We start from the raw sequence: 27382 nt of genomic DNA on the forward strand, positions 1-27382 counted from the left end.
TTTGTATAAACATTTTCCATGGCTCACAACACTTCCTCTCTTATGAAAAAGGACTTGTGCCCAATCTAGACCTTGCGATCTACAATGGTGGGATTCTAGGCAGAATTTCCCACAAGGTTTGGTTAATAGTTAGCAATTAACAGTGAGAGGAACATTTGGAAAGGAATTCAGAAAAGGGTTATAGGAAAGTGAGCTTCCAGGGCCGTCAGGAACAAAGCCATCATCCACTGTATGCCTTAGCGTCTCCCCAAAACACACAAAGGAAAGCAAATGACAAACAAAAATAACCACAGTGACAAGGCTGGCCATTTTGGAACCCATTTATATTGTATTTCTTCATCCAGCCCAAACAAGCCCCAGGGAGTACATCAGACCTTCTGAACATTCATAGCTTCCTTAGGCCAACTGTAGGTGTCTAGTGTGAAGGAGTCATAGTCTGGAGTGTAGATCAGAGATCTTACAAAAGCCTCCTTGTCCTTGGGCTCTGGATAGTAGGAGGCCAGTTTGTGTTTATACGCATAGTCGAGGACCTAGGAAAAACATGTTTGGATGAGAATCTAGATCTAAGAGAAAACCTGCCTCAAAATCCCCTTACTTGGCAGCCAGGGGCAAAGGAACAGTCCCTAAAGGACCAGTCATGCTCCTCTTAACACCACTGGAAGGGGAGGATTAAAACTTTCTTCATAGATAGTACTTGCTTCTTTTCCCAAGGGGCTAGTAATCCCCCTCTCCCAGAGCTCTGGAGATGGATTCATACCCAGTGCCTGGACCAAGGTCAAAGAGGCCCAACCTATTAGGTCTGCTTCTAATTCCCTGTGGGTGTTCAGCCAATGATAGACTTGATGAGTACTTCGCTTACTGCTTGCTAAGCAAAGTCATGATAACCTTTTTCTAGAGTGATAGGAATATAATGAGTAACAGTCACCCAGAGCCCATTCCCATGTAAGTTCATGTGGCTGAATTCGATGATCATCTTGTGAACAAATAGTCCCCAGTGAAGGAAGTGGACTCTGGGTGAGCTGGACTGGGACCTGGATTGTTGGACTTCATAGTTGCTTCTTAAGGGCACCTGCTATGGACAACTCATGGGAACTATGTGTTGCTATGCAGTGCACTTTCTGAAGTTATTTGTTATTCTTACAGAAAAAAAATACACTAATGGAAAGGATATCATGTACTTATTATCCAGCTTGGATAATTATTGTTTGAAATTGGTCTTTATTGCATTATGTTTTCTTTGAAAACCCATTATTTTTGCATAATCTCAAAGTCTGGAATATTCTGTGAACCTGATCACCTCATCACCCCTTAAAGAGAGAAAGGGGGAAAATAAGTATCTACTTTGGCCAGCAGGAGCTTTTAATCTCCAGAGTTTTGGGAGGGAGGAATTACTGGCTTCTATAGAAAAGCAGCCAAGGTTGAGGGAAATGAAACTACTGGGCCATAATTACTCCTCTGCTGATTGCTAGAGTGGGGACTCCAAACCCTGAATCCTTTCCATGATGCTGTGCAAGCTAACCTTTCCCATAAATGAATGATTATGATTCATTAAAAAAAAAATTCCACCCACATTCTGGTTCACAAGACCGTGGCCTCTAATGACCTTCCTTCCTGATGTTTGTTGGGGAATGTGGGAGCTTTCCTAGAATTGGCCTGGGTGGTTGTTTGGGGTGGGACTCAGGCTGTTGAGCAGGCAAGAGTTTGTCACCCAGGCTGTGGGTTGCATGCAGCAAGGTTCAAGGCACTCAGATTTCTGTGGTTGCCTAGCCCTCCTGAAGTCATAAGAAGAGGTGGAGCCTTACTATGCATATTAGAAGGTAGAGTAGGATGCCCCTTACTTTGACTGCAATTCTCAGAGACACATCTCGGATGGTGCTGAGTGGTGGGTACAGTCTCCCCTGGGACAGGTGTTGCTCAGAGACTTCTTGGGCAATATGCTAGAGAGAGAATTGGGGGAGAAGAGAGAGAGATACAGAGAGAGAGAGACAGAGAGATTCTTTACAGAACAAATCCATCTCATTATCCCAAAGTCCAAAGCTTGTCCAGGTACCTGTGCCATGCATAGCCCTAAGGAAGCTTAATGCTTAGGCTTCAACAAAATTCATTCTTTCTGTACTAAGCCTGGCTGAAGTTTAAAACTGCACGAGGTTCCATGAATTCTAGAAGGAAATCACCAAGACCAACATGAATAAACTTGTGACCAGCAAACAAAGACTCTGTCCTCTGGTTGCTCACAGCCTGTTACACAGGAGTCTCTGGGCCCCTCACTTACTTCTTGGGTCCTAGCCCCTCCCCCCATCCTTGGTATCATTCTGGGTGGCCATCTAAGCAAAAACATTTCTCTGTTCATGGTTCTATGAGCTTTTCTTTCCAGCCTTGTTTCTGGTCTGATGCCAGGGTTGGGGGTGAGTGTGTAAGAGACAAGAGGTGATGAATCCAGGGGTCTCTGGGCTTAAAGCCCTGGTGTTGATCCACCAACCCTATTAGAAGCATCCAAGGAAGAAAAGCAGCAGTACCTCTGCTGTCAGGAGGAAGATTTCATCTGGGATGTGTCGGATCCCACCAGCGATGACACCCAGTGCTACCCCAGGAAACACGTAGGCATTGTTTCCCTGTCCAGGAATGAATGTCCTGCCATCTTCCAGAGTCACACTCTTAAAAGGACTTCCACTGGCAAAGATTGCTCGGCCCTGGATGTAGGAAGAAAAGCAGAGTTGGAGCTTGGGGACAGGCTTAGAGCAGTCATGGTAGTCTATTCTTATCTCTTAAACATTGGGCCCATCCTCACCCTCCCCTAAGTGCCCAGAATAGTAAGAACTTGGTAAATACTCTAAAGATAGTTCATTTATTTGACCAGAAGGCTAAGCCTCGCCTCCCTGAGTTACTGACAGTGGAGGTCATGGTGCCTCTTCCCCAACATCTGGGAGGGCCAACACAAGGTAGTTAGTTGCCTAGAGAATCTAGAAGCCATGGGTTCTGGACAAAGCTCTGCTGTTTGGGGGGACCTGGAGCAGTCCAGTATCATGGGAAGAGCTTTGGTTTTGGAGTTAGATCTAGGTTGTAGGGCTAGCTCTATTCTCTATTAGCTTGATGATCTTGGGAAAGTTGACTCATCTTTCTAAACCTCAGCTTGCTCATGATGATGGAGCACTGTTTGTCACCCTTAGAGGGTTGCTGGTAGTAACTGCTACTACTTTCTCTCAGCTGGTGGGAGGAAGGACTCCCCGCTGACCTCGGTGACCCGGTAGCACTTCTCAGCTGTGCACTCAGCCTTGCTGGTGGGGTTGCTCAGGGCAAAGATGATAGGGCGCTCATGGAAGGAGGCCATGTCCCTCAGAATCTGCTCCGTGAAGGCTCCTGCGATGGCAGCGACACCTACAGGGAAAAGGGTGGTAGTAGGCAATGCCTACTCTGTATGAACGTCCCATCTCTCTCCTCGTGGCACTGGTGAGGGAACTAGGTACCCCGTGACAGACTTGGGGGTCTTGGGGAGAGAATCCACTATAGGGGCTGTGAGTGCAGAAAGGAAAAGAGTCCTGTTGCTTGAGCTAGCTAAGACCTCTTGCTCATTCCAGGGAGACCACTGGTCCATTTCAGGTCTCTGGTCTTGAAGGTGCACCTGGAAGGCATTCCTGAATGTTGTTGTTGAGAGCAGAGTGTTCCTTGAGTACAAGGACAGGTGCCAGGGCTCCAGTTTTGGCGTGGAAGGAGTGTTCATCTCCATGCTAGAGAGCAACACTGTGCTTCCCCACTGTATTATATATATATCATTCTGTGTCAACAAGAATGGGCCCAACTCTGGTCCTTCATTTCTATGATTTCTGTACAGCAGTCACTCAATAAAAGTTTATGGTATTGAACCAGACTTGGAATAGGGGAAACAGCTGTGCTTCCATAGGTTGTTTATGACTCTTCACCGAGTCTCAGACTATCCATCTGCAAGTCAAGAGGGTGAGCTGGGCTTTGTGGTAGGTCCCCTTCTTCTCCCTACCTATAATTGCCGTGGGCTTCACCAGCCTCACAACCTCCTCCAGGGAGTTGACTTCAGGATGGTCTTGGGCAAACATCTCCTTCTCATGGTTCAGGTGGCTCCTACCCTGTAGGAAAAGAAGGAAGATGGTGTAGCTGTGGTGTTGAGGGCCTATTGAGCAGGGCCTTAGTATATTAGGATTCTGACAGTGTTTCTGACTGAACCTCATGTTTTGATCTGAGCCTTCAGAATAGTGAGGCCCAGACCCTTTATCCCATTAGAACCTAAGGCGGACCCTAAGGGAATGTATACATATGTTTCTTTTTTTCTTCTTTCTTTCTTTTTTAAAATATATGTTTATTTTAATTGTGTGGGTATTTTGCCTGCTTGTATTTGTGCTCCACAGGCATGCAGTGTCTGTAGAGGCTAATGAGAGCACCAGGTCCTATGTAACTGAAGTTACAAACAATTGTTAGCCACCATGTGTTTGCTGGGAATCAAATCAAATCTAGGTCCCTTGAAAGAGCAAACAAGTGTTTTTAACCCCTGAACCATCTCCCGAGCCTCACAGAAGAAGAATCAATAAATCATCTTTTATTTTTATGTTATTTTTAGCTGTTGGGGGTCATGGATAACTGAGTCAAGATAGAAAGACGCTTAGGAAATTCCTTAGCCTCACTGAACCCCCTGGTCCCAAGAAGTGCCATCTACAGGACTGCAGAAGGACAGGGCCTTGACACTTTCAGTGCCTGAGAGCTAATGTGAGTGGATTTAATAGGATCCACTAGTCTTCCTGTGAGCCTCAGTAAGCTGGAGGATAGGTTGGTCATGCCAGTTGCACCTGAGAAGCTCCAGATTTCTTTCCATCTCTTCCCACAGAAGCCCAAGGGTGACAGGCTGCCACAAGTGCTGGGAAATGAGTGTAGTCATTTCTGACGGCTCCAGCTGGCCTCAGAGTGCCAGAGGGATGATGCCAAGCCTACAGCTCCTTGATGAGAAGTCGGCTCAATAGGGCGAACAAAATGATGCTGGAAAATGCGTCAGTGAACAAAAGGGGTCACCAGTGTCTGAATGATGGGGGGATGGGAGGATGTATCACCAGGCTCACATCCCTTTCAACAGTGGTCTGGCTGTGCAAAGTTGTGGAAAAGAGTGAGTCTGGGTCTTTCGGAGGACTATGATTCAATATAGGTGAGATAAACTCAAGGCAGGAAGTGGTAGGAGAAAAGGCTGGAAGGGGTGTTCAGGTATACATACTGCACTCCCCCACAATACACACACACACACACACACACACACACACACACACACACACCATCAAAACTTTTGGACAACAGCAATTAAAACTTTTTGCTTTCCATCCTCTCTAAGCCTTCTGTCTCTTGGAAAACTAGCTTTCTTTCTTTCTTTCTTTCTTTCTTTCTTTCTTTCTTTCTTTCTTTCTTTCTTTCTTTCTTTCTCTCTCTCTCTCTCTCTCTCTCTCTCTCTCTCTCTCTCTCTCTCTTCCTCCCTCCCTCCCTCCCTCCCTCCCTTCCTTCCTTCCTTTCATTCTTTCTTTTTCTTTTCTTCTTCCTCCTCCTCTTCTTCTGAGACATGGTTTCTCTGTGTAGCCCTGGCTGTCCTGGAACTTGCTCTGTAGACCAGGCTGGCCTCAAACTCAGACATCCACCCGTCTCTGCCTCCCCATGCTGGGATTAAAAGCATGCACCACCATGCCTGGATGAAAAACTCTTTCAGCTTAGTTCTTGGCAGCTCTAGGTTCTGGGAGACCTTTAGTTTTTCAGACCTGAACAGTACCTTGACAATCAGACCCCTGGAGTCCACCATCCAGATCTTCTTTATGGCTTCTGCCTTGGGTACGCCTTCCTTTTCCAGGGCCATGACAAGGAGGTGGGCAATGCCCATGGCAGCCTGCGGAGTGGCATAAGGATGATATTTAAACTCGAGGCACACAGTTATTCAGCACATACCAGATGTTTCACCAAAATGAGCCCTTCTTCTTTTCCTTAGTCTTAGAAATCCTAGGAAGCCCAGTTAAATCCTCACTTGGAGAAACTCAAACAGTGAGACTCAAAAAACTGCAGTGATCAGAATACACTCATGCTGTGTCCTCTAGTGGGATCCAGACCACCTCTGAATACTACCATGAATAGAATACACTCATGCTGTGTCCTCTAGTGGGATCCAGACCACCTCTGAATACTACCATGAATACGACCCCACCCATTCTTACTCTTCTCAGAACAACCATCTTCCTCCTGATGGTACTTACCTCACCTGCACCCTGGAAAACAAACACGTGATTGGAGAGCCTGTTCTTGGTGATTCTCAGAGCAGCCAGGATCCCTGCCACAGCTACAGAGGCTGTGCCTGCAACAGAGTGGACCGTATGAACCTGTGGCTTCTAGCCCTCAATCCCCAAATAAAGACTTGGCAGAGTTCCCAACATCGAGGACCTGAAGGAGAAGAAGCAACTTTTCTTAACTCGTAAAGAAATCCCATTTCTGCCAGGTAGCGGTGATGCACACCCTTGATCCCAGCACTCAGGAGACAGAGGCAGGTGGCTTTCTGAGTTCAAGGCCAGTCTGGACTACAGAGTGAGTTTCAGGACAGCTAGAGCTACATAGAGAAACCCTGCCTTAAAAACCAACCACCCACCCACCCACCCACCCACAACCCCGCCAAACAAACAAACAGCCCTCCCCCAACAAAACAAAAACAAAAACAAACAAACAAACAAACAAAAAACTAAAGAAATAGTATCTGCAGGAATGAGGGATTCAGGGCAAATTGATTTTATCTTCTCCCTTCTATTGCAAATAACTGTTTGTGAAACAGTCCCTGGAATTATTACTTGTTGGTGGGAGACAACCAGCTAGCCAGGTGCTGCTATTGATATTATGATGTGGATATTTGATCATACTATGAACTGAGAGTTTGCGTTTGCATTAATTAAATAAAACCAACCTTGGGTCAGGAGGCAGAGCCAGCAACTACTTGACAGAAAGTAATCATAGAGAGTCAGAGGGAGTCTGAAACACGGATAGAGAGATGCACAGGACATTGTAGGGAGGGACTCTGAGTGTGGCAGTCTTGTGAGTTTGGCTGAGTGGAAGGACACTCTCTTTCTGAGACACAGGCAAAGAGGGAAGGCCAGCTAGTTGCTCTTCCACCTCTGAAATCAGAGGTTTTCACCCCAGCCTCTGACTCCCAAGTCTTTATTGGTAAGTAGAACAATAGAGATTTAGTTAAAAACTGTATTTGGTGGCAGCTGCAGGAGGTGGATCCAGCCGGACGTAAAAGTCCCACCAGGCTACTACCAGAGAAGTGGGCCAGTAACTGCAGAGGCGTAATGACTGGCTGAAACAGCAGGAGATTCAGGTACAGCTCCTGTGCTGGCAGAAAAAACAACACTGTTATCAACAAATGAAGCCACAGGATAGATGTCATTAATAGATGCAAAAGAAAGAAAGAGAGAGAGAGAGAGGGAGGGAGGGAGAGAGAGAGAGAGAGAGAGAGAGAGAGAGAGAGAGAGAGAGAGAGAGAGAGAAGAAAAGAAAAAGAAGACGTGTGGGGGAGTGGATGAAATTCTGAGTGAATGTGTATTGCTGACATGGGCACAGTCATGTCAAGAACCCCAATACCTTAGATTCATGGGAATGGGCAAAGCCTTCACCTAGTCTGTGTGGGAATATTGAGAGTGTACAGAAAGCATCTACTGAAGTTTCCTCCTCCAGATGTTTACAGCCTGAGACTCCTCCCTATAGAGACCTCCCACAGAGACTAGCCAAACCCTCCTCCTGTGCTGAATATAATAAGCACCCATTCACTGTGTAGTGCTGGTGCCCTCCATCAGAGTGAGAGCATGGTCCACCCAATCCCAGCTTCTCTATATGCATGTCTGTTGTCATTCCTTAGTGTCTGTCACTCCTTCATTCTTGTTGTCATCCCAGTCAGTTCCCTGACCAAGTCACTGAAGGACATGACACTCATAGGATTATTCATTTAAGGGATAAAGACATTTAAAAATAAGACATGATGGGACCATGAGACACCAAGTGATTGCGTGTCATGAGCTGCCCATCTTACCCACCTTATCATAAGACTGTACAAGGTAATAATAGGTAACCCATTATCTGATTGAGCAAACAACACATTGTGCCCATTCACAGCCACAACACATGGGCCTCTCACAGTTTCACCAGATAATGCACTCACAGAATTTATGCTTCCTGTGACTTCAAGTTCGTGCCCCGCCTGGTTAGAGGCCTTAACTCTCAAGAGAGAAAAACTTCCATTAAGAATCATAACAGGCTTCTATTGAACTGGGAATTGAGACCACCACCTGTGATTTTCTCTGCACGGACTGTGGGGTTTGATCCTGATAACTGAGAGGGAAATCACCACCAGGAAGGAAGATGGCTGGAGCTGGGCATCCTCTGGGGGAACTGATATTTCCATGCTTCTTAGTAAATATTAACGGGTATGTCAACCAAAGATAGGCAGGGCTATTGATGATATGCAGGGAGAGGCCACCTTCCTGGGTAAAGAACCCTGGCCAGATAAAGTCCTGTCTGAGGACAAGAAAACAGGAATAGTTGAGGAAGAAACTTAGGAGCACCAGTAACATTATATGAAAGGAAAAGTATCAGCACAGGACCCACAAGACCAAGTTCTCAGGGTAAGATTTAGTTGCCCCAGAGGGACAGAGGTCAGGGAATAAGAGACAAAGACAGGAGGTAGAGGATGGGTGTGGTGGTATTGTGTTCCTCAAAATATTGTGTACTCTAATAAATTTATCTGGGGTCAGATAATAGACAGCCACTAGATACAAAGGCTAGAAAATGGTGGCACTCACACCTTTAATCCTAGCATTCCAGAGATAGAAATCCCTCTGGATCTCTGTGAGTTCAAGGCCACATTGGAAATTGCCAAGCATGGTGACACACGCCTTTAATCCCAGAAAGCAAGCCTTTTAATCCCAGGGAGTGGTGGTAGAAAGTAGAAAGGTATATAAGGCGTGAGGACCAGAAACTAGAGGCTTTTGGCTGGTTAAGCATTTGGCTGGTTAAGCATTCAAGCTTTGAAGCAGCAGTTCAGCTGAAAGCCATTGGGATGAGGACACAGAAGCTTCCAGTCTGAGGAGACAAGACCAGCTGAGGATCCGGCGAGGTGAGATAGCTGTGGCTTGTTCTGTCTCTCTGATCTACCAGCATGGACCCCAATAACTCGCCTCAGGTTTGATTTTATTAAGAACTTTTAAGATTCATGCTACAGATGGGTGAGAAGGGGAAGGGAACAAGAGCAAGGGGGCTGGGGTATGTGTCCAGGAGGGACAAAGGACTGCCTCTGGATAGAGAGGAGACAGACGTGGCACATAGGAAAGTCATGGTTTATAAAAGTAAAATGAGGTGTTTAATTTTAATTGGGCTTGTTAACTAGGTGAACTAAAGGGGGCTTTTTGATTCCTGGACTTCAATAGCTGGACATTGGTAGTCAGCCTCAGGAGGAGGAAGTGGCCAAATAAGGAAACAGACCTTGGTGGCTAGCTTTAGGAATGTAATCTAACGGGTTTTAGTAAGGCAGAGGGAATGGGGGAGAAGACCAAAGTCTCCTAGAGCCATAGTTGCTATGCTCGAGCTGGCCAGAGTCCCTTCATTGTGACTGGCTAAAGCCAGCAAGCGGCCATGCATACTTCTTTATTGGTTAGGTCACAATAGATAATGGATGGCGTTGGCTAATTCCTTCTCCCTTCTTTTTCCCTTACTCATTTTTATACATTTTTGGAAGTTAATACTATACTTCAGTCTTGGAGTAGCAGAGTTTTCAACAGTGACTGGGTTTGAAGAGCAAGTGAATTCTTCCTCGCTATGGTTAGTGTAACTTTCTCACAGATAAAAATCATAACGTGTCTCTTCTTATTTTGGGGAGAAGGTGAGACTGTCTTCACTTGTTGGAGATAGCTCTCTTTTGTTAGAGTTTCTCTTGCCATCTGGGAATACAAAGGCGTGGAATTATGGGCAAGGATGTTGAGTAGGCAAGAGGATGGACTCTACCAGTTAACACGGACTTTCTGAGCTCCAATTGACGGAAGCACAAACCACCCACTGGCTCTCCCCTGGGATCTGCCAATTTCCGGCATTGCCTCAGGCTTGTAGAATCACAGGTAAATTGTAGATATTTAATAAGATTTGAATTTTAGATAAAAGTAATTTCAGATGGGTTTATCCTCTGAAACATTAGTATAGTTTTTAAAAGTATTATTTATTTGAAATTGCAATTTAAAAGGTCCAGAGTTCTGCTTTTGCTGTCAGACAACCCCAGACAGGATTCTTCACTTCTACAGCGTTGTTGAACTCCTTCTGCAGTTCATCCATCACTTAGCTCACAGCACGCCTATCGGCACCAGCCAGCTGCCGCCTCTTCTCTTCTGTTCCTCAGCCTCAGGGGGTGGGGGCCGAGGCTTATTGTTTCTTTTCTGCATTTCAACGCTCTAATACACAATGAACACTTTTGATATTGAGTGTTCTCTGTCTAGGTCTCTGGTCCAGACCCTGACTGATACCGAGGGCTCACAACAAAACTGAAATCGCAATGTCAATATTAATGAGGTCAACAGGAAAGGAAATTAAAGTGGCACTGTTTATGGTTTGCTTCATTTTCACCAGTTAGAAAACAAAAAACAACGCAATTTATGGCTGCTGATAAGGGAGGTTCCAGCATTCTTTGCAATTTAAAGAGCAACTTTTTTTTTTTTTTTTTTTTTTTTTTAGAAAACGGTTTCCTCATATAAATCCAGGGCATAAAATGCTTTTATGTTTTTGTCCCTTGACCTTATAATTCTACCTTTGGAAATTGATGTATGGGAAACTGAAATACGTGCACTAGAACGTCTGGGACAGTGTTATTTATAAACATAGTGACTGGAAATAAGCTAAAGATCTAACAAAGGAAAAATGATGGAGTAAATTAGCTAGGACAGTCATTTAGGAGAATATTTTCAACCATTAAAAATGGCCACTATGGGGCTGGGCAGACGGCGCAGTCTGGAAAGTGCTTGCTGCTCAAGCATGAAGACCTGACTTTGGGGCCTCAGCACCGGTGTGTGAGCTGGGTTTGGTGATAGGCATCTGTCACCACAGATCGGAGTCAGGACACAGTATCGGGCTGGAGAGATGGCTCGGTGGTTAAAAGTACCAACTGCTCTTCCAAAGGTCCTGAGTTCAGTTCCCAGCAACCACATGGTGGCTCACAACCACCTGTAATGAGATCTGGTGCCCTCTTCTGGTCTGCAGGGACACATGCAGGCAGAATACTGTATACATAATAAATAAATCTTAAAAAAAAAAAAAAGAATGACACAGTATCTCAAAGAATAATGTGGAACATGTTAGAAGAATGGACCCAATATACTTGGTACATAGGAGCACACACCTGCATAGACCTCATGCAAACATTTTTATTAAAATTTTTATGAAGATTTCAAAGCAACACGGGAAATACCACCAGTAAGTAACTAACATCAGGTATGTATTTCTTTTTCTTTTTTCTTTTTTGTTTTTTGAGATACGTATTTCTAAAGCTCTCTGGATTTTCTGTGTGCTCATTCAGTGCTGACAGGCATTGGGGCGGCATGGCTTGGCTTCTCCCACTGAGGCATCGGTTCTGTCTGTCATTTGCAATCAGAGTTTCTGCTCCTTAGAACGCTTTCTGCTTTCAGGGAGGCCAGTTGCAAACCATACACCAGTAGATGGCGCCAAAGATATTTCAAGGTTCATAGACAATCTTTGATGCCTTTTCTCTTTTTGGATATCAAATATCTTGTGAGGTTAGAACCTGAGGGTTGAATAACTGAATTTATCTTTGGAATGTAGTGCTGGATGGAGGCTTCTGAATCTGACCTCCTATAATTGTACAGAGGAGGACACTGACCTCTATGGGTGGTGCAGAAGAGAGGGTGGGTTGATCTAGTCAGTGGTCTGGTAGGAAAGCCAGGAAGCCTCGGTGTGGTCTGCAGCACACAGCCTTTCCTGGGTAGCTGGAGGCAGCAGGAACGGCATTATGGGCTTTGTGGAAGAGAACTGTGGGATGAGTGGTAACATGGAAGCTGATGGATGAGAACTTTGGCAGGAGACATCAGTGTTCAGCTGAATGGGGTCAGGATGAAAAACAGTGTGTGTGGGGGTCTCACAGAAGAGCTGCACACTGCAATGAACCAACACAAAAGCATCTGCGTTTATTTGTTATGCTTTTGTTGTTGTTGTGTGCTGTGGCGTATGTTTTGTGTGTTTGTATGTGATGGGGAAATGCATGTGTGGTACATGCATGTAAGGCCAGTGGAGGGTGTCAGGTGTTTTCCTCTGTTGCTCTCCACTGCCTTGGGACAGGAAGTCAGAAGCTCACTGTTTCAGCTAGGCTGACTCAACAGCAACCCCCCAGGATCTGCCTGTCTCTGACCCTCACCCCCAATGTTGGGGTTAAAGTCAAGAGCAGCCTCACCTGGCTTTTTACATGGGTGTTGGGGATTCGAACTCAGGTCTTCAAATTTGCACAGCAAATGAGCCCCCTCCCTCCCAAGCTCTATCAATTAGTCTTATGGTAAACTTGGCTGTGTGCTACTCTCTTATCAGCCTTTGCCCATTTAATCTTCATAAAAACGCTATGGGGTGGATATTTTTGTGTTCCCTCAATGGAGGTTTTTAGCCTTTGACTTTCTCTTAGGACAATGAGGCTCAAAGGAAGTAGAAGCAGCCAGGAGAGGTTGAATGGAGTGCTTACCCAGGGACCTCACTTCAACGGATAAAGAAGAATGAAATGTTCTCAAGACCCTGGGAATCTTCTCAGCAGGCCTCCAAACCCTCTGCCTCATTCCACACCCTTTGCCACCCCCGCAGAAACCATGGAGGTAATTCGGCTCCTAGCCAAAGCCATCTCCGTGTGCACTGGGATCTCATTCTCATGGACCCGGGAGATGTGTTCTCTGATTCTGTCCTCTGTTCTTCATCCTCAGTTTCTCCCTCTCTGCAGGGTCATCCCCATCAGTGCATGAACACACTGTAAAACTTTTATTAAAAAAAAAAAATGTCTTGCCCCTGGAGGCCCGAGCCCACTTCTTACTGCCTTTTATGGTCAAACCTTTCAAAGAGCAGAATGCGACCCCTGCGTCCATTCATTTTTTCCTCTCTGTGGAATCCAGTCTACACAAGCGACCAGCCCACTTCTTGTCGAGGTCCCTAAGCAGCTCCACCTTGGCAGGTCCAGTGGTCAGTTCTCACTTTCCTGCCCTGCAGCCTCTCAGCAGTACTTGGCACTGCTGCCCATTGCTCCTTGGGGGAACTCCTTCTGAATTTGGCTCCTGGAACTATGCACCCATTGGCTATACACCCTCAGCTACTTCTTCATGGTCACCCTTCTGGGACCTACTCTTGAGGCCTCACTCTAGGCGGGCAAGCTATCTTACTTCCAGATCAGAACTTAAGAGCGAAAGCAGTGGTTATTAATTATGAAAAAGGAGCTTGGCAAATCAAGTTATCATCTCTACCACTAACTTCCATTGTTGGGTGAGGTGGGGATTATTAGTTTTTGGCCGGTGTGCCTGGAATTTTAAAATGGAGAGGAGGAAAATTGCTTAGATTTTTGGAGGTAATCACCTCAAGAAGTCTGAGAGTCTAGGGCTGTTGGGAGGACATGGCTCGTGCCCACAAGTGATGTGAACTAGTTGTTCCCATTCGTGACGAAAGATAAACAAACTCTCTTACTCAGTGGGAATGTTCCATAATTACATTTCCTGCAAACAGAGTACTTGAGGCTGTAGGTTTAGGAAATGGCACAAGAGGACAAAGTGGAAATATTCCTTTTAATGGTCACAGTTGACCAAGTCGCAGCAGTTTCTCTGCTAAACAGATTTCGGGAGGAAACGGTGACAGTGTTAATAACTGGTAGCTGGAAGGACAGGGAGTGGTGGGCTGGGTCAAGGTCTGGCTGAGGTGGCTGTGGAGCCCCGAGTCTCTGAGGGCTGGATGGCTTCTGTTGAGCGAGGCAGACCTTTGCCATGATCCACAGCACTTCCCTTCCCACAGCAGCCAGCGACTGCCTTGATTTACTCTTTCGAGTGTGTCCCTCAAGGGCCGACTTGGGGCCATTAAAAACACTGGACACAGAAAGAGCAACAGAAGAGCTGTTCTCTGGGAGCTGCGGACATCATTCCACAAGAGTCCTGGTCCTCTTTACAGACCCCAGCGAGGCCTCTGAGGCTGCTTCAACAGTGCTGTGTCATAAGGGACTTCTCCAGAGCCCTGGTGCCCTAGAGCACAGAATATTAAACCATGGGTTGTAACCCCATGTGAGGCATGTAACTGAGGTAGAGGCTAAGAAAAGCAGCGGCAGTCAAAAGTTTCTGAATGTGCAATAATCACAAATTAATTCGAAGCCAAGCGCATGATAGGTCTGAGGTGATCTGGCAGTGCTCGCCTCTCTTGCATTGTGGGGCTTCTCTGCAGCCCTGGTTCTGGTCATACATCATGTTCACTTAGCACTGCATGTGTGGTCCTAGCAGGCAACACCAACCAAGGCTGCCTGAGCTGCCCTGGCTCGGGTTGGAGACTGGTGTCTGTTCCACACTGCAGCCTCTCTGCTGTGCCCACCAAGTTTTCTGCTCTTAGAGAAAAATATGTTTAATTATGGAAAAAAAAGATATAATATTTTTTATATTGTCATTCCTCAGGATATAAATACTAAATTTGTACATCTTTGGGTTGGTTTGTATTAGAGTGTTTGAATGTTTTAAAAATTGCTTTTTGAGTTATTGACTCGAGCTTTATAAATCATTGTTCAATGAATTTGGGCTTGGGAGTAAGACAGAATTTCCAACAATTTCTGACATAGCCCTAGACACGCTTCTGCCATTTTGCACTCCATATTTATATGAAGCAGTGTTCTCAGCACCGACAATTTTAAAATTAAAATGCATCCACTCTGAAAAATGTTGAAGATAGCTTGTATCCTGCAGTATTCAGCCATGATTTAATTTTTACTTTTATATTTGATTTTAAAATTAATTGTACCCATACCATTAGCATGAAAACTTGCATTCATCTTTGATAAAAGGTAAAAAATTATAGGCATACCAAAGAATTGTTTAAAAATAAATTTTGTATCGATTTGATATCAGTAAATGTTTGTTTTGAATACTTATTCTATATTATTTTGGATGCAGGGTCCTGCAAAAGTCTGAGTTTCCTCTAAAAGTTCCTCTGAGGGGTTGCGGGTGGGAAGAGATTAAGACACCCATTTTCACAGCAGTTCGCAAGGCCAGAGTGGGCCTCTCCTGCAGTAGTGTGGCAGCCCCTGGAGGGAAAACTGCCATTTTCTTAGCTTCTCCAGGTCCTTAGCTGCCCGGTGGCTAGAAGAAGGTTCCTGAGGAACCGCTTTCAGATCCAGGGTCGGGCTGGGATTGGTCCCAGGAATGAGCAGCCTCAGAACACAGGACAGTGAATAGGAAGGTTGTGGTTGCTGAGGAGAAATGAGATGGAAGTGGGTGGTGAATTTTGTTGTAGGGAGACCAAAGAAAGGCCTGGGACTATGGATGTGTGTGGTGGGCGAGTTGGTGGCTTTCCATGACATTGCTGTTTTGTAAACAGGACAAATAAGCTGACAAAAATCTTTGGAGCTCAGCCACTCGTGTCCATCTGTCTGTGCATATGGTGGCATCTGTAGCCAACTGTGTCCACTGAGGTGATCCTTCAGCTGGTGGTTCTGGGGGAACATTCTGCCATTGCCCAGTTCTGGGTCATGAGAAGAGTGGGGTCACCTAGGTGCCTGTGGTCTAACCGTGGATGTAGTATCATGTGGGAAGCCACATTTGCGCCTTTAAGCATCAAATAAAATTAGCCAAGAGCAGGAAGAAAGTTCTAGGTGGAAGAATCAGCACATGCCAACTCATGGAACTACTAGAAAATTCACAGAGCAGTGAGTTCAGTGCTGTAAGACTAGGCGCTTATGGGGATGATGGGATGGTTCAACGAGTAAATGCTCTTATTATGTAAGCCTAATGACCCAAGTTCAATTCCCCAAACCCACAGTCGAAGGGGAGAATTACCTCCTGCAAGTTGTCCTTTGATCTCCCACGTGCACTCTAGTGTGCATACCATCATACACACACATCATACACACAACAATAAGAAATAAAATAAAATTTAAGAAGGAACAGAGAGGGCGGCCTGGAGAGATGGCTCAGAGCTTAAGAGCACTGGCTGTTCTTCCAGAGGACCTGAGTTCAATTCCAAGCACCCACATGGTGGCTCACAACCACCTATGAGACCTGGTGCCCTCTCCTGGCCTGCAGGCAGAACACTGTATACATAATAAATAATTTTTTTTAAAGGAACAGAGAGCAGGCAGAGAGGTGTAGAAAAGCATGGTGGCCATGTTTCCCTTTTCATCAGGCTTCAGTGCACTGTGCTCACACACTCTTTGAATTTGCATCAATTCCTCCTGCCCAATGTATGCTCTATAAATATTAGTAATAGGTTCCATGAACTGAGTACTGCTGATGGGCTGTTCCTGTACACACCACACCACACACACACACACACACACACACACACACACACACACACACACACACACACACCCCAGTTAGTGCAACATGGGTCATGCTGGAGATACTTAGCAGTAAACTGACATAGGTTTCAACTCACTGGTGTAGGTGCTGGCTTGGGAAGAGCATACAGGTTGCTCTGATATTTGCTGAGTATTAGTCACAGTTACTAGTTCATTTCAGAGGAAAGGTAAAGAATGCTATGAGAACATATACCATTTGGCTAGAACCACAGAGCAGAAAAATGAGGGTTCGGAGACAGACCCATCTCAGTCCGATGTCTGTTAAATACCCTGCCTCATACACTGAAACTTGAAAGTAAGAAAGTACCAGGCTTAGGGGCATGCACTTCCGTGATCCCAAGCAGTAGGAAGGCAATGGAGGCAGGAAGATCACCTCAAGTTCAAGGCTAGCCTGGGCTGCACAGCAAGACCCTATCTTAAGAACAAACAAACAAACAAAACCAAACACACAAAAATTGTGAAGGGATGGCATAGCATACAGGCATCCTGTCAGGCTATCTGTCCTTGAAGATTTAGAAGGACTAGAGGCAAGGGTAAGTTTGGTAGGGTGCAGTGTGTGCTGGAGTTGATGAGTCAACTGTTTCTTGTCCCCCTGTCACACAATGTAATTAGCTTGCAGTGGAGGTCAGGCCCCAAGGTCACTAGGTCAGCAGCATTCTGTATCTGATTCCTTTCATACAAGCTATCCTTCCCAAGGTCAAAATTAGTCTCTCCCCAACACGACCACCCCACCGCCCTTCCCCTTTCCTGCCTCTCTCTTCTCCCCCAAGAGCAGAGACATTCTCAGCTGAAACAACAAAAGTCACCTGAGCCTCTCCCTATTCCAAAATTCCTGAAGAGGCTGCCAGCAATGAGTCAGTGCATTGGCAGCCCTGTTCATCAAGAACCAGCCTGGCCTGGGTCAAGGATTCCTGTGAGCCAGAGCTGGGGTGAGGACAGAGGAGACAAACAGAAGGAAGTCTGTCTGTGCTCTGGCTCCAGAGTTCAACTCCGTGGGTCCCCTGGGGTCTGATTCAGACAGTACAAATAAGGTGCTTAATGTCACACATAGTGGAGGACCGTGGTTTCATCTTCCCCTGTCCCACTGAGGGTATGAAGCAGGGCTTAGGCTTAAAGCAGGCATCATGACTCTAGTCTCATTTTCATGAGGGCCACTTGGTTCCAGTCTTTCCAGCATGTGGGTCACAGGCAGATTCCGAGACTATTCCCACATCTTGCTGGGATGGATTATGCCCGTCCAAGCTTGTGCTTGTCTGGACAGAGAGAAAATGGTGATATAGAGACTCAGTGTAGACCTCAAAGCCTCAACTGACCCCACGAGGAGCTCAGCCTAGAACAGGGGTGGAGTGATGAGACACATTTCTTCATCCGTGGGGAGGGTAGCCTGTGGCAGGCAGGATCATGGGTAAGAGGCTTTCTGTGGCTGAGGCTCTGCATCAGCTGAGGCAACAAGTCTTCCCGAGAAGGAAGATGTGGCTGGATCGCCATGCCGACCTCTCCACATTTTGATTAGTTACATGGGCACATTTACATATCAGGCTGGGATCCCCACAGGCTGTGATAGAGCGCCTCTCATTCTGGTTCTGTCTCCCAGCTTTTCTCATGAGTTCTAAATTCATGACTTCTGCTTAATTTCTGAGAAAAGGATAGGAAATTTATCCCCCACCCCTTTTTTTTGTGAGAACCAGAAAACTCTCCAGAGGGCTTTGTCTGGGAGTCAGATAAGACTGAGAACGCAATAAATTTAAACAAATGAACTGATTTAATTTTAAAAATTGTTCATGCATATGAAATTATACATACATGCATACATGTCTAACATCTGAGTATGAGCACATGTGAGGTGCACTTGTATGTGAGCATATGTATGACAACCAGGAAATCGAGAGGCTGCAAGGCAGGGACCAGCATGGACATTTCTTCAGGAATAGGTGTGATGATGAGAATGTTGTTTGTATGTGTGGATATCATGCATCCTCATGCATCCACATGCCAATTCTTGTGTTGGGAACTGGGGATCAAAAATAAGTAAGCCATGGTTCCTGACTCCAGAAGGTTACCATTTCATGGGAGACAGAGAATGCAGCAGAATCATCTAGAGTAAAGTGCTTTGGATCTGATGTACCTTCCAAAAGCTTATGTGTTAAAATCTTGGCCCTGGCTGGTAGATCCAGTCATTGAGAGGTGATTGGACCATGAGGGTTCTGATGACTTCACCAATGTGTCCACTGATGGATTCAGATTTTTAGGGTGTTGTTGGGCAATGATGAGAATTAGGAAGTGGAGCCTGGTTGGAGGAAATGGTTGGCAGGGGCACACATTTCAAGGATGGATCTGGTCCTGAGACCATTTTGCTCTTTTCTCACCTTTTCCTGTTGCTATCAGGCAACTGGCTCTGCCCTAATTCCTGCCATGCCTCTCAGCCTCACCACAGGCCCAGAAATAATGGACCACAGACTGAAACATCTCCAAAATAGAGCAGCAACAAATCTTGCCTTCTTTAGGCTGTGTTTCCCAGGTATTTGTTATAATGATGTAGAACTGACCAAGGTAAGAATAGCTGGAGGAGAGCACCCAGGCGGGTCCCCAAATAAGACCATTTCTGGGCAGGTCACCCATTGAGCTGAGTCCTGAAGGATAAAGGAATCCCCCAGGTGGAGGGGATGGGAAAAGCTGGGCATAGTGGCATGCTCCTGTACCTCCAGTACTTGGGAAGTAGAGACAAGAGGAATAGGAGTTCGAGACCAGTCTTGGCTGCGTGAGACTTTATCTCAAAAACCAACCAACCAAACTGAAGGGACGATTAGAAGACAGGGAAGAGGTCCTTGCTCCCCAACCCATGCATTTCAGCAAGTGAGTGTAGAGTTTCTCACAAAGGGATGGCTAGCATAGTGAGTCATTGTTTCCATGTTAGAGGAACATTCCAGCATCAGTGTGGGGGAGATGGAGGTGGATGGACAGCAGGGTCCTGCTGTGTTCCTGCACATGTTTATGAGGATATAATAACATGTTGAGGTTTACAAGTCTATCTGTCTAATGGTGCATCTGGAGTCTGCATACCAGATGTGCTGACCATATGGACTTGTTTTCCACTTGGCGGCCCTGGGAACTCTGAATATGGCTGACCTGTTGCTGACTCATTTGTGAGTGGCATAAGAGGGGAGCCAGTCAGCAGGTGCTTCCTCCGAGGCCAGAGGTGCACATTTGCCAGTTAGGTTGGCTGTGAGTTGACTGGCAGGCAGTGAGAGAATGTTCTTCTGCCTCCAGCCAGTCCTCTTGGACTGTACTGCTGAAGCCGGAGAGTACCTGGCTTGTTGGGATGTGGCTGGCATAGCCCACCAGGGCCTGTTGCAGGCCCAGGCATCGGGGGCTGGAGGGACAGTTTGAGAAACCGAGCTTTCCCTCTGGGTCTCCCCTTCTCTGGGCATCTAGTCCTCAGGCCCTGAAATAATGTTTGAACTCAATTCTCTAACAGTGTGCTAGAACTGCATTATATCATCCCTTGGAAACTCACAACAAATAAAAAAAATCATTTATCATATTCCTGTTACCCTATAATGTGGACCAAAAAAAAAAAAAAAAAAAAAAAAAAGAGGCACTTGGCTTTGTGGTTTTAGACCTGGAACAGTATAGTAAGTGGTTATGAATGTGGAATTTAGAGTCCAGATATCTGAACTAAACTTTCAACTGCACACTTACTGGGTAGGCAAGTTACTTATTCTCTTTGTGATTCGGTTTCTTCATTCAGAAGACACAGATATTAGTATCTCATAGGCTTAAAGGTGTACAGAACAATGCCTAGTATGTCACAGATATTCAGCGATAAACTTTAAATTGGGTTCATGTTCTCTCTTGTATACTCCTAACAATATTGATGAAGAGTTGGTCTCATTTTGGGGGCACGGGGGTGAGGAATCATCTGTAGAATGTCAGCTAACTTTTATTCAAGAATGAGACTGTTCCATACCAGCTCTTTCTTTTCATCTGACATGGACTTTTGGTTTAACAGGCTTGGCTCACCAAACTTCATCTGTTAAGTAACAAGATATGTGGAGCCATCAAGGTTTCCCTTGGGTCTTACAAAAATCTAGGAACCATTCTCAACTGAGAACTCCTGGGTCAGATAACAGCATTGCTCAGAAGTCTCCACTCTGTTCCACCTTCAGATATGGGCACCTCCAAAAAGCAACCTCCTGTGGGGTTTTTAAGGCTCTAGATCAGGTGACCAAGTGACATGGAGTTAAAACATGCTTTCCATTGACCTTTGAAATGCTCTGTGTCTCTGGTTGCCAGTGTCTTTCAAGTTTATAACTTTCAGCCAAGCTTAGAGAAGGACTTGTCATGACTCTCTGACAGGGATGCACCTTGTGTTTGGAAAGTCTATGGGCAAGATATTATGGTCATGGAAAGGCATTTTTATGAACAATGATGTTTTGATCTGGTAAGTCATGGGGTACTATTTTCGGTGTATAAGCTCTCGCTCTGTGTATGTCTCTTATGTATGTGTGTGCATGTACATCTATGTGTGTTGTATGTACACACGTGTGCTGTATATACACATGTGAGTGGTGTACACACATGGTGTCAGTGTGCCTAGAAGCAGAGGAAGACATTGGGTGTCACTTGTACCTTATTTTATTGAGGCAAGGCCTCTCATTGAAACGGGAGCTAGTCTAGAGGTCAGAAAACCCCAGTGATTCTCGTATATCAGCCACATTGGGGTTATAGGCATGTGCAGTAGGCTTTTCATGTGAATGTGGAATCCAAACTCAGGTCTTCATGCTTAGGCAGCAAGTGTTTTTTACCCACTGAGGCTTCCAGCCTCCCAGTCCTGGCTCTCGAAGTCTTTACAATGCTTTCCTGATGTAGTTATTGCCATCTCAGAACAGATGATAAAATTACAGTCAGAGAAGTGTTTTTTCCAAGTTCAGGTAGCTAATCATTGACAGTAGTGTTAAGAATTTCTTATAAATATGAAACCATCCAGTTCTTACCTACCTCTGAAGTAGTAATGATTTCCATTTGGTGCTTAAGCACACCAAAGCTTAGCCAAGTGGAGAGATATGTTCAAGGTCACAGAGCTAAGAATCAGCCAAGTGGAAGCTGACTCCAAGTCTAATATTGTTTCTTTAACAGCTTCTGGCAGCAAACCAGCTATGAGATGACATTTCCCCCCTCTGCTTTTGGCACTTGGGTGAGCCTTGTGAAAAAGTGTTATTACCCAGTGACTCTGTTAGGTGGGTGAAAATGTACCTTGGATATCATCGTTGAACATGCAGTACTTGTTGCGGTATTTGGTGAGCAGACGGAAGGCATTGGCATTGGCAAAGTCTTCAAATTGGATGAGGCAATTTATTCCGAACCTGGAGGGTGGGGAAAGAGGCAGGAAAGAATGTATGATTACCTCCTGGAGCAGAACCTCCCTGAACTGGATACAGAAGAGGCGCAGGACAAGAGGTAAGGATGATGTGGGGCCTTCCTCTTATTTTTTTTCACCTGGCTGGATCAGCAACTCCTAGAACAAGACCTTCGCCTGCTCCATTACGTATGTGAGTGTGAGCATTTAGGGGCTAAGGGCTTCACAGTCTACCAAGTCAACCTCACTGTATCTAATGTGGACTACAGACTCCCCATGAACCACCATGCACACTGTAGGAGTATCAGCAAGGCTGAGGTAGATCCTGCCTTCTCTGCAGTCTGTGGCCATCCAGGACCCCAGCAGAAAGCTCACTCCAAATGCAGCAATGAGCAGAATCACTCTGGGTCTGGAAGCTTCTGAAGCCTGCTCCTACCCTTTCTAGACCCCGAGGCTAGAAGTCATTCATTCCACTCCTCTACATTCATGTGTTATTCTCCAGCAAGTCACAAACAAGGCTGAGAAAGGCCACCCCGTGAAGCCACTGCTATCCTGGTGAAGACATTCCCCAACCTCCAGGAATAGAAGTACAGGAGGTCCCATGAAAGTATGGATCACGGGGGCCATCTCACAGATGGCCTCACTCAGGGACAGTAGGATGAGGCTCAGGAATCTGTATTTTCAACAAGCACCCTGGATGGTGTGATTCCAGAAGCCCAGAAAATGAAGAAACACAGCCTTGGTGGATAAGGCAAGCCCAGAAGGCTGCTTGACTTGACTTACTGGAATCTATGCCTATTAGGCTTCATGGTCTTGATAAAAACAATATTGGATTTATCAGTGTTTCACAATCCCTTTTTCTTTTTAGTATGTGTTGCCTTCTGGGAAGCTGAGAGAGAAGTTGTTAGCTGTTTGAAGAAAGAGTTCTTAGCCTGAGAGCTTTGCATGTAGGTCTAATCTATTATTGTCCTTTGATTCTGGTGTTTGGTAGTTGTGTCTCCTAGGCTTCCTTTAAGCAGTCATGGTATGAATTGTTTAGTTTATTAGTACATGATAAACAATAGTTAACATCCCATGAGTTAATTTGTGATTTCAGGAACAGGTCATATTCATTCAGAAAAAAGTCCTGATTGATCCATGCTGGGTGTGTGAGAGGCAGAAGGAGCCTGTTCTTGCCAATGTGATGTGGACCACAAGCATGAGGCCTACTTGGGACCAGCTGTGGAAAGATGCTCTGCGCAGGACTCTGTGATATGAACTGATTTCCTAGTGCCCCCTCTAGCAGTTCGAAGACTCTGGAAACATGTGGCAGATACACAGGTTTCCACAGTCACTGGCTTCTGCCAGATGCTGCCACTGCAGCATCCCAGTGCTAAAGAGTGCCAGGCCCGAGTCAGGCATCTGGTGGTCCTGGCCTGCATCTCCACACACAACTGAGTGAGCTGTACATGTAACTTCACCTTCAGGCCTGCTGTAGCTTCCTGTTTGTTCAACAGGTACAACGCTATCTCCCTTGTCAACTTCTGTGGGCTCTTGTAAGGATTAAATGATGAAGGTTATTTTCTTCTTCAGTGTTATGGAGGTATAACTGATAAATAAAACCTCTCTGTATTAAAACATAGAACATTTATGATTTGAAATTTGTGTATATTGTGAAATAATTGCCATGACTAGGCTAGCTGACTACTTATTACCATACATGCTCATCTTTGTGTGTGTGGTCTAAAAACTTGAGGTGTTGTCTCTCAGCAAATTCCAATTACACAAATTGAAATTTGTGCTTAGCAAATATGGCACTATTAGCTAGAGCCGGCATGTGAGTTTTAGACTGCAAAGTGCTAAGCACAAGTGTCATTCTGGCCCCATTTCTTTTTCTTTTTTCAAGACAGGGTTTCTCTGTGTAACAGCCCTGGCTGTCCTAGAATTTGCTTTGCAGGCCAGGCTGGCCTCTTAACTCCCAGAGATTCACCTACCTGCCTCTGCCTCCCGAGTGCTGGGATTAAAGGCATGTGCCACCACCACCTGGCCCTCTGGTCACAATTCTTATTTACACTCACGGAGTAAGTCCTGATGAGGTGGATAGGGCTCTCTGTCCTTCTTAGCCCATCACCCAGGCTTCTTTTCCTTCTATATGAGTTCTTGAGGAGGACTAGTTACAACTGGTTTAAAATGGAGTTGTAAGAGAATCCCATGTGTAAGAGACAACACAGAAGGCTGTAGGGGTATTAGTGGTCTCAGAGGAAAGTTAAATTTCAGCCAGGTCAGGCCAGGGAGCAGTCAGAGTAATGGGATGTAGGAGACTTTTTAAATCGCAGGTCTAGCTCCAGAGGACTCCAGAAAAGGGGAGAAGAGTGAGATGTGAGGGACTGGGTTGGATGATGGAAAGCGTATGACACTGGCCCCGGGCTTCGGCGTGATCCTCAGAAGACTTAATGATTTGTCCATGTGTAGCTCAATGGGACAGCAGTAGAGAGGACTACAACAAGTTTCTCTTTGAGTTCCCCTGTATTATTAGGTATGATTATCAACACTCCATGTTGCTATTTCTGTGTATAATTAAATACAGACTGCCATATTTTTCTAGGTCTTAGAAAGTAGTTCCATAATTTCTCTCAATAATGCAGTCCATGGTTTACTATTCTTTTTTTTGTTGTTGTTTGTTTGTTTTTCGAGACAGGGTTTGTCTGTGTAGCTTTGGCGCCTTTCCTGGAACTCCCTCTGTAGCCCAGGCTGACCTCAAACTCAAGGAGATCTGCCTGGTTGGGATTAAGGGCATTCATCACCACCACCCAGTGGTTTACTGTTCTTTAAGTAGCAGCACTGTACAGTAACTAACACATTGGTGCCTGATAATATGTTAGCCCTTCACATCTGTCGATTCTGCATTCATGGATTCAATCAATCCCACCCTGAAAATGTTTAAGAAGATCTAATATATATATATATAGAGAGACTCTTTTCTCATCATTAGTTACTAAAGAGTGCAAAGCATTTTATATGCAGCATTTATAATGTATAAGGTACCATAAGTAATGTACAAGTAATAATTATATAGGACAATGTATGTAGATTATATTACATAAGGGACTTGACCATCCACAGTTTTGGTATCCATAAGGAATTCCACAACAAATCTTCCTTGGATACTGAAGGACAATTGCACTATGAATAGAAATAATAAATAAAACCACCCACTCATAAATATAATGTCATGTCTGTCAAGCTAAAATTTACTGTGATTTTTTTTTTTTGTTCAGGTTATGAATTGCAAGTATTTGGACTGGGAGTAGAGAACAGAATGTCTTGACATTTTACTCTACATAAGACTTTCGGTGTCATTTCACAACTAGCCTGGGGCGAAAATTCTGAAAAGCTTAGACAACAAAACAAGTGATGTGTGTGTATCTTTCCACATACTAATACATACTCACACACTTGACCTTGAAGCAATACTGCCACCCATTTGCTAAGGTAAGAATAAGGCAAAAATTATAAATACCTTTGTTCAGTGTATATCTGTTTCATGTTTCATTTAATTTTACACAAGAAATTCCCCTGGGTTCCATGGAATATGGAACAAAACCCCAACAATCCAGTTTAATCTAATTCCAACTTGGAATTGCATAAAAGCCACATGGACCTAATAATCTGACAGTTCCTAGCACTTCTGAGCAGCCCCAGGCAGACAGTTTATACACTGTCCCCTTCCAGCCTCTGACTAAAGCTCCTCTCTCCACTTCTATCCTCCTTTGCTTCTACTGTATCTGCTCTTTCTCTCCATCATGACCTGGGAGTCTTCAATGGTGTTATCCCAATCCCTTAGCCTCTCCTGTATGGCTTCTGTCAAACTAACCCAGTATGAATCAGGAACCCCCCACCCATCCATCAATCCATCCATCCTACCACCCAGTATTCTTCTATTCATCCAAATTTATGAAAACCTGTCATGAGCCAACACTGTCGTTCAGAGTTTTAGGAAAAGAGTAGATACATGAAAGAAGTGGTGGGATTTTGGTGTTGTGAATTTACCTCCTAACCTGTTCAACTGTTACAGCCTAGTTAAGAACAAAACCAAAATTCAACATGGAAATCTAAACAGATCAGGTGAAAGACATGGTTCTCCATTCATGTACAGTCAAACACAGGCATTTACTGAAACATAAATTCAAATGTTATTATCAATTAGAATTCCAAGGACAATGAAAACAAAATAGTTGACCTCTGAGGGGTCACACCAAGCTTTGGATCACATTCTTTGTCTTCACACCACCTTGCCATGCACACCCTGCTTCCAGAGAGGAAGTCCTGAGTGGCTCTAATCTGGGTGTACTTCAGTTTTGTGTCAAAAGCAACCTAGATTTATAAAAGATAAAACTCAACAGGTAGTGGAGCTTATCTTCTTTCTGAGTTGGAATGATCCATGGTGCAGAAAACACTAAACAGGGAGCCAGAAACATAGTTTTCTTTGGTTGTCTCTGACAAACAGAGTCTTGCCTGAGTCTTTTTTCTCTCTGGCCCACAGTTCCCTGATCTGAGGCTATTAGAAGTGGGCATAGGTTACTTAATGCTTGAGGTTGGGTTTGACATTTGGGCATTTCCCTCAGATGTTTCTTTGAGACATGGTGGGGGAGGCAGGAGACCGGGGTCCTTCATAGTTCCTAGTAGGAGTTACGCATGACAAGGAAATCTGGAGACTCAGTCTTAGGGTCCTTTCTGTACTTACACAGGGAGACCAGCAGGTGGCCATCGCTCAGGAGCAACCTCAGAAGGAAGGTCTAGTTTCCTCCGACCGTGCCCTGCTCAGAGCCCCTTATTCTGGGCTTTCTCCCAGTTTTAGAGTAGCCTGTGTACTGACGCCCTTTATTCTTGCCTTGCCAGAAGACACCCTGACCCGGGAGGCTCCTGCTTATCTGTCCCCATTTGTCCCTTTGAACTCTTCACCCTGCAGCCCTGGCAGCAGCAGAGGAACATCTGACTCTCCTCCCACAGAAAAATCCTGCCTTGGAAAAAGAGGCCCTCCCAAGACAAATGGGGACTCCCAGACCTCTCCACTTTGGGGTGCATCCCGGAAGCGCTCTTTGACCTGTCAAAGAAGTCATTCCATTTCAGGGCTAGGGCTCTGTTATAGGCACAGGATGATGGGTGAATGTCTGATTTCCCCCCCAGGCTGTGTATGGTGGTGACCTGTGTCTGTGAGATAGGTTAAGGAGACCTAGGCCAAGAACAACAGAATTGGGCTTTACTGGGGCCAAGCCTCCCTGGGACAGGGCCGTCTGAGGCTCTTCCCCTCATGGGCTGACCAGAGGCACAGAGAGGGCTGCTGTTGCAGAACGTTCCAGAGACTGCAGATCCATCTCTGTTCTAGAGACTGGGGCCTGTCATTCTTTCAAACACCTGGTCTGACCCCTTTCAGGCCTGAATAAACATGAGGGAGC

At 45.3% G+C, this 27382-nt stretch overlaps 1 protein-coding gene across 1 annotated transcript in view; it reads right to left on the reverse strand.

The window, feature by feature from the left end:
- Positions 1-304: 304 nt before the first annotated feature.
- The window catches only part of Me3 (malic enzyme 3), a 201871-nt gene continuing 174793 nt past the window's right edge, over positions 305-27382 (reverse strand). Inside the window, exons 8-15 of the mRNA XM_028894969.2 lie at positions 21845-21954; positions 6243-6340; positions 5768-5881; positions 3992-4097; positions 3233-3375; positions 2517-2690; positions 1839-1937; positions 305-530 (exon numbers count right to left, since the gene is read on the reverse strand). Coding sequence (XP_028750802.1) covers positions 369-530; positions 1839-1937; positions 2517-2690; positions 3233-3375; positions 3992-4097; positions 5768-5881; positions 6243-6340; positions 21845-21954 — 1006 coding nt within the window. The 3' untranslated portion in view covers positions 305-368. The remainder of the gene's footprint in view (positions 531-1838; positions 1938-2516; positions 2691-3232; positions 3376-3991; positions 4098-5767; positions 5882-6242; positions 6341-21844; positions 21955-27382) is intronic.

Source organism: Peromyscus leucopus, chromosome 1, assembly GCF_004664715.2.
Source record: "Peromyscus leucopus breed LL Stock chromosome 1, UCI_PerLeu_2.1, whole genome shotgun sequence".
NCBI lineage: Eukaryota > Metazoa > Chordata > Mammalia > Rodentia > Cricetidae > Peromyscus > Peromyscus leucopus.